The following is a 7,763-nucleotide window of genomic DNA, read 5'->3' as shown; positions in this document are numbered from 1 at the left end:
CGCTCTTAGGCAGCAGCAAGGCTTCTGTGAGGCACTGCACAAATGCACAGGAAGACAGAGGTTACAGTCTCAGACATGTGACTGTGACGTGTCTAGTACATCTTTGGGCGCTCAGACAAAAATAATAAATCTGTTTTCTCTCTCCTCATCCTGCCATTCAATACTGTGACAATCCAGAAAACAGAAGAGGAAAACTGGGATTTATTCCCCGCAGGAGTCAGCATGAGGAATGCTTCACAAAGCAAGTTATTGCTCCGGGACAATGAATCAATGGTTTATTTATCAGTTCAATAATTACAGAGGCAGATACAAAGCAGCCGCAAAGGCCCAGTGCTAACCTGGGATGTCCCGTTCTTTGCACGGTGTCCCTGTTACCTCCCTTCCACCCCTGGGCTGCACCTCAGCAGGCAAACTGCAGCTTGTAAAGTGCCCCTCAGTGCAGCTGAACCGTAATACTGCCATCAGTGTGCCTTAGTGCTCTGCCCACTGGGGGTGGACCCAGTTCCCTAATGCGCTGTAGTTCATCGTAACACTGTGCACCTCCAATCTTCGATCCATAAGAGGGCTGCTGTGGTTAAAGGGGGGCTTCCTGGAGCTCTACAGTCAGGTATGCAGGTTCAAGATGGCCCTTGGAGCTGCACCAGTCCAGCTGGGAGGCAGATTCTGATCTCACTTAGGGTCAGTGGTGATCCTACACTGCCAAAGCCAGTGGAAGTTTTGCCGCCCACTTCAGTGGCAGTAGGATCAGGATCTTAATGTGGCATAAATCCACCACCACCCACGGAGTTACTCCGGGGTTACACTAACATCACTGATAGCAGAATGGAGCCCCTCCAGGCAGACAGCTGGAGAGACTCCAGGAGGAGAAAGCAACCCCATCGTGCATTTGTACTGGTGTCCCCGCGGACTGATCAAGGAACAAACGAGGGTCTAGGGTTTAAGGGAAGATATGCACATTCCAGCCCAAGGGAACGGCGATGGGCATTGTGGTGAAGGGGAGGATGAGGTGCTGATTCAAGGGGAAATAAATATAACAGCCCTTTTGTATCTAGAGGTAATTCATACACGATTTCCAAAGCCTGAGTTACGTAAGTTTTTGCTGAAAGGGCCCAATTCTGAGCTCCCTTACTCTGGTGTAAATCAAGAATAACTCTGCTAAGGCAGTAATAAAACCAGCACACGGCAAGATCAGAATCAGGCCCAATGCAGAATAAAATCAAATCATATTCTAAAATTATTTCTATTGTGTGCAGAACAGATAAAATACCTAGAGTATTATCTGGTAGGATCATCCGAACATCCTTACCCTAACCATCCTGGAAGGGTTTACCTAGGGCAATTCATACCATGATCCCAGACCAGAAAATAGCATGTGAGAATGGGGTCAGATTTGAATCTCAGTTAAATCCAGCGTCACTCCCTACTGATTTCAGTGCAGTAACTCTGGGCATAAGAGCTCCGAATCTCCACCCATTATCTCCATATTTCATTCTGGAAATAAAGGGTGAAATGTTGGCTCCTTTGAAGACAATGGCAAAACTCCTATTGACATCAGCAGAGCCAGGATTTCACCCATCATGCACGCTACTTATAATGGACAGGAGAGAAGGAATTCAGTAGCTGGTACTGGGCAGAGGCTGGCTGTTTTGGGACATGGGAGAGCTGGGGTAGGGTCTGATGGATGAGAAGGAGTTACAGCATTTGCTTCCCCCCCATTCACTACATTTAGGGGACAAGTCACGGACCATGAAATCTGGTCTCCCCTGTGAAATTTGATCTTCTGTGTACTTTTACCCTGTACTATACAGATTTCACAGGGCAGACCAGTGTTTCTCAAACTGGGGATCCCAACCCAAAAGGGGACCTGGACGGCAGGGGATGCAGGATTATTGTAGGAGGGTCACAGTATTGCCACCCTGACTTCTGCACTGTGGTCAGAGCTGGGTAGCCAGAGAGCGCCAACTGCTGGCCAGGTGCCCAGCTCTGAAGGAAGGCAGCAGCACAGAAGTCAGGGTGGCAATACAATGACCTTTCCCCCTACAATAACCCTGTGACTCCTGCCAACCCTCCTTTGGGTCAGGAGCCCTATAGACACAACACCATGAAATTTCAGATTTAAATAGCTGACATCATGAAATTCACAATTTTTAAAATCCTATAACCGTGAAATTAATCAAATGGATGTGAATTTGGTAGGGCCCTAACTATGTACAAGTTTGCAACCAGATGGTTCAAAGCAGAAGTTGTCACATTGTGCAACATTCGCTATAGAGAGGAGATAACCCACCTGATAGAGCAAAGGCAACCAGAGATCAGTGTCCCGTTTCCCTTCTGCTCCCCCAACCTCATGTTCCCAGCTGACAAACCAGCATTCAGCACTCAGTGCGGATCTCTGATGGGAGGCGTTGTATTGCAGAAGCCTGGAGGATCTTTGCTTCACTAGATTCTTATTTAGAGCACACAGACACTTGATCCCAAACCGTTATCACAAGAAACAATGAATAGCTTGTAGGAGTCCACTATAAGCAGCGAGTGAGTCCAGCAGCCCGCTTACTTCTTAAGGGCCTGTTCCGCTTTGTCTGAGGGAGGGGGAAACAAAATCAGTGAGTCAGCATTTCGACACCACTCCTTTGGAATCCCCTGCTAATTACACACCGGACGTTTTGATGAACACAGTTAATATTTCACAAGTTTCGTGGTCTGGTGACTAGCGGGCCGAGCCGGATGCACCAAGTTTTTGGTTCTAATTCTGGCTCTGCTCTTGCACCCTCTCTGCCCTTGGGCAAGTCCCTCAGAACCTTGATTTTTGCTTTGCAGAACTCCCCTGGCAGCAGGATCAAGCCCTCTTGTTCTCAGTTTCCCCATCTGTAAAATGGGGGCCATCTTTACCTCTTTAACAAGGCCTTTATAGAACTTACATCGTTAACATCTCTAACACACTTTGGAAGGGGGCAGAGAGACAGGCGGAATTACCTAGCTAAGAATCCTTTGAGCCTCCCGTGATGGGAGAGGGCAAAAGGACAGGGCAGGGCTCATGAGATTTCCAGCCCACACTGCACTTCCAGTGTAGGATTGAGGTCTCGCAGGATTTGGAGCCTTGATAGGAGCTCTGTGCACAGGGCTACTTCCTGATAGCTGGTTTCCAGCAGCCAACCCCCCCCTGCCCCCCTTATCTAGGTCTTAGTGGCTTGCGCTGTCTCCACTTTGGGGCTGGGAAGAAATTTTTCCCCAGACCACCAGCTTGGCTGAAGCTGGTTCTGTTTTTTCACCTTCCTCATAGTGAAACGTAGGGGTTAGGGCAACGGGGGGGCTGGGATTCTCCCCCCTCCCAGAGGGCACAGCTGGACCTATCTGGGAGTCGTTTAGTTGTCTCAACTGTTGGCAGGTGCCCAGCACAGGAACTTGCTGATTTAGGCTCCAGATCCAGAAAGGTGGATGGAGGCAGTGTGTCTAACGTGAATCAGGGGCTGGGGCACTACCCCGGGGGGACTGCCTCTCCAATGCGCTTGACGGAGGTGCTGGTCAAGGTCCAATCTTGCTCAACCCCCAAAAAGGCAAGGGATGCTAGCGGGCAAGTCAAGGTGCCCTCAGACCCTTCTACTGTGATGGTTGGCTCCTCCTGCGCTGGGGGACCCCAAAAATTGGCAAAGGATCAATGGGGTGCGAGTGACCACTCTGGGATGTCCCCCAATGGGAACTTTGAATGTAACTTGACTAATAAAGCTACAGCCCGGTTTAAAACCCACATCACATGCCCTTGCCTTCTTCTGGCAACTTGCACTAGCTAACTCTCCCAGCCCCATTCACGTGGACTCACGTTTCCCTGTCCTTCCTTTACAAAGATTAATCTCAAACTGTTCAGCTGCTTCTCCAAACCCCTCTGGATCTGCAGCACTGGACTGGAAAGCTCACTGGAAGGGACTTCTCCAACACTCCCTGCTTCTGGCCCAGGAAGTTCAGAGGAGCATTGATTTATTTATTCATTTTAAAATCTAAAGGCCTGGAAGGTTTGTTTAGGACTCCGAGTTGCTTCTCAGTTTATCTGAGCCTGTCACCAATGACCTAATAAAAACCAGCCATCCTCTAACTGAATGTGAAGCACAACACAGCTCATCAATGCAAATCTCCCAGAGAGCGAGATCAGTGGGACCACACCCAGCAGTTTACCAATGCGGCTCCATCCTCATCACTTTGTTAGCTTGGTGCCTGCTCCTGTTTCCATTGACCTAACCAGAGAGGGCCCCAGGGAAGAACATTTCCTAGTATTTGTTAATCGAGTCAGCCTGAGGGCCCCTGGACGCTTTCTGCCACAACGGCCATGATCCTGGACAGTGGCTGCCTCACTAACAGAGGTGGAAGAAAGAGGGAAACAAAGGAAGGCACCTCACTCCCTGCCAGGAGGCAGGCCTGATCAAGAGTACTCCCAGGGGTCCTCTCAATGCCTCAGCTGTGTTTGGGAATGGGGAGGAGGGTGGCCTTAACACTGATCGTTGGAGATGGAGTCACCAAACATGGATACTAGACAAATCCATTCTTATTAAACATGCCCTCGTTCAAACCCTGGAAACCACTGGAGTTGCTAACCAACCAGGCAGATCCGATCCAGAGACACCATCCGGGTGCAGCCCTCACCTGCAGCAATGAACTTCAGCGACCTGCTGAATATTCAGAAGCGAGACTGCCCCCTCTTCAGCCCGTCGTTGAGGAACTCATGGCCCAGCCCATTACCACATTTGCCGCAGGACACCTGGAAGATGCAAGGGAGGAAAACAAATGAACCGGGGCCAACTCACGGCCGCTCCCTTTGTGCTGCTATTCAGAGTGCGAGCAGCAGGCACAGGCGTGGCCCCTTTAACAGAGACAAGTCAAGGAGAGCTGGCAAGCTTCTGCTTTACTCTCTACGAGGTTTTCATCAGCACCTTCAGGGCGCCCGGCCGCTCTTCATACTTGGCCACGCTGTCAGCATGAATGGGTTCAGTGAAGGCCGGCCATGGAGACGAGTGCTGGTATTTTGCTGTGCTGGAGAACAGCTCATAACCACATTTGGAGCAGACGTAAATGCCTAGGGAGGGGGACAGGAGAAATGACGGGTTAACTTCAGGTGGCACTAACCGTGTAAATTCAATCGTGTGTGTGAGGCACCTGGAACGCCTGGATCCTGCTGCCCAGACAGAGCTCAAGGTCAGAGAAGATTACAATACAGCCCTGCTAAGCATGGACTCAGGCCAGGATACAACAACAGGTCACCTACACAGCTTAGCCAAACCTACCGCCACCTGCTGTCACTTTCCAGTGGCCAAGATGTGACTAAGGATTTCATGGCAGTGGCAGGGATGAAATCTCAGAGCCCTCTGCTGCAAATTGCATGCCCCTGTCACATGAACTAGAGAGAATTCCATTTAGCCACAAGCAGTACAGGGCCTATGACACAGTTCTGAGTCCTCTCTGTCACACACACACACACACACACAGGCCTGTTCCTTATGCACTTTTGGCCCAAGCATAGGTCAGAACAGAAGCCCTGGTCCACACCCACCTCCTGCTGACCCCAGCCCTGGCACCGTTTGTCCAGCAAGACTGGGCCCAGCTCATTCTATTGCGAACCTAGCTGGCTCTGGGAGTCTGAGCTACCTGCCACTCCCATACACTGGCTGGGCTGCCAGGTGGCTCCTCCTGGGGAATTCATGTGACTCGCGGAGCCTGGCTGGCATCCGAGAAGGATCCGATTCAGAGTGACACTGTGCCAGGAGATGGGAAGACACTGGGGGCGCAGCACCCTACAGAGCAGGCCACCCAGGGACTGGGGGAGCTCATACTCAGGCCCCACGGCTGAGCTGATCAGGGCCCCTATGTTACCAGGAGGGGGCTGGCAAAGGGGCTCCTGCTACCTCCAAGCCTCAGTAGCCCAGCCCCTCTGGCTGAAGGCCACCCCTATGGACAGGAGCCCGGCCACCCCTATGGACAGTGGGAGCCCAGCCACTCCTATGAGCAATGGAGCCCAGCCACCCCTATGAGCAGGGAGATCCCAGCCCCCTCTATGGCAGTGGGAGCCTGGCCACCCCTAGGGGCCATGGCCACCCTATGGACAGGAGCCCAGTCACCCCTACGTGCCATGGTCACCTCTATGGACAGGAGCCCGGCCCCTATGGACAGGGGGAGCCTAGCCGCTGCTATGGCAATGGAAGCCCGGCCCCTACGCACGATAGCCGTGCCTCCCCTGGCCGATGGCCACCCCTATGGACAGGAGCCCAGTCACCCCTACATGCCATGGTCACCTCTATGGACAGGAGCCCGGCCCCTATGGACAGGGGGGAACCCAGCCACACCTACGGACAGGGGGGAACCCAGCCACACCTATGGACAGAGGGAGCCTGGCCACCCCTACGGACAGGAGCCTGGTCACCCCTAGGGGCCATGGCCACCCCTATGGAGAGGAGCCCAGCCCCTATGGACAGTGGGAGCCCGACTGCCCCTATGTGCCATGGTCACTCCTATGGACAGGGGCCCGGCCCCTATGGGCAATGGGAGCCCAGCCGCCCCTATGGACAGGGGGGAACCCAGCCACCCCTATGAACAGGAGCCTGGTCACCCCTATGGACAGGGGCCCGACCCCCATGGACAGGGGCCCGGCCCCCACGCACGATAGCCGCGCCTCCCCCGGCCGACGGCCGCCCCTATGGACGGGGCTCTCCGGCCGGCCCCCGGGCAGCCCCCGCCGGCCCCGCGCTCCTACCGGGCTCGAAGTGGCCCCGAAACGCCTCCCCGCCGAAGAAGGCGCAGAAGGACATGGCCGCTGCCGCTCGCCGCGACTGACCCGGGGCCGGGCCTGGCTCCTCCTGCGGGACCGGGCCAGGGCCGCCGCCCACGGGCCGCCAGGGGGCGCTTGCCGGGCAAACGCAAGCGGGCCGGGCACGGCGCGCCGCTCCGGGGTTCAGCCTGTCCCGGGCCCGCAGGCGCTGCGGCGAGTGGTCCGGGTCCGAGTCCTCGGCAGGGGGCGGGGCTGGGCCGAACCCGGCAGCGGTGTAACCCCCCGCCCCGGTGCTGTGGTCACTGACACTGGGTGCCGGGGCAGGGGACTGTGACTTGCACCAATCTGGGACCCGCAGGGGCAGCAGGTTGAGAGCCCAGTAAGGAACTGGGCCTGCCTCGCCTCTCGCTTACCCCAGTGCATAGGGCGACCAGACAGCAAGTGTGAAAAATCAGGACAGAGCGTGGGGGGTAATAGGAGCCTATATAAGAAAAAGACCCAAAAATCAGGACTGTCCCTATGAAATCCGGACATCTGGTCACCCAACCAGTGTAAAATGGCTGACTCCACCGCTTTAAGGGAGTTACCACTGCTAGAAACCAAGGTGCGGCAGGGGCCTGCTTTAACTTCATTCTTCTGTTGGCTTCTCTTCCTACTCCCCCTCCTCAGATAGCCCTGATTTTCTCCCCTTCTTGCGGCCCTGCAATCAGGAGTAACTCCCAAGAACCCAGCTCAGTTACTCTGGACTTACCCTGGGATAGCTGACATTGGAATCTGGCCCATAATGTTTATCTTGACATTTCCTGTTTGAATACAAATTGCTCCCTCTATAGAGTCCTCGTAATATTCCCCTGTAACCTTTCAAATGAGCTGAATATTTCATTATACACAAGCCTGCAGGGGATCTGCCTGATGCACCAGACATTTCATGTCCCATCTGGACACTGAAGAAATGTGAATGACACATGGCTGGTAGCAACCCAGGCCCTGCAGCAGCAAGCAAGCACCGTTGGAG

At 53.9% G+C, this 7,763-nt stretch overlaps 1 protein-coding gene across 4 annotated transcripts; it reads right to left on the bottom strand.

Annotated features, from left to right (window-relative positions):
• Positions 1-249: 249 nt before the first annotated feature.
• Positions 250-6,860, bottom strand: MSRB1 (methionine sulfoxide reductase B1). Of its 4 annotated transcripts, none has more exons than XM_032762689.2 (4): positions 6,734-6,860; positions 4,920-5,062; positions 4,633-4,747; positions 250-2,579 (listed from the first exon to the last, which is right to left on the bottom strand). In XM_032762689.2, the coding sequence occupies exons 1-4, from the start codon at positions 6,786-6,788 to the stop codon at positions 2,551-2,553; spliced, it is 342 nt and encodes a 113-aa protein (XP_032618580.1). In that variant the 5' UTR covers positions 6,789-6,860; the 3' UTR covers positions 250-2,550. The 4 variants fall into 4 exon arrangements, with proteins under 4 accessions (XP_032618580.1, XP_032618581.1, XP_032618582.1 ...); XM_032762690.2 differs by having other exon boundaries at positions 250-2,865; positions 6,734-6,832; XM_032762691.2 differs by having other exon boundaries at positions 250-2,573; positions 6,734-6,832.
• Between the last annotated feature and the right edge of the window lie 903 nt (positions 6,861-7,763).

Source organism: Chelonoidis abingdonii, chromosome 9, assembly GCF_003597395.2.
Source record: "Chelonoidis abingdonii isolate Lonesome George chromosome 9, CheloAbing_2.0, whole genome shotgun sequence".
NCBI lineage: Eukaryota > Metazoa > Chordata > Testudines > Testudinidae > Chelonoidis > Chelonoidis abingdonii.
This window is presented reverse-complemented; position numbering and strand designations above follow the sequence as displayed.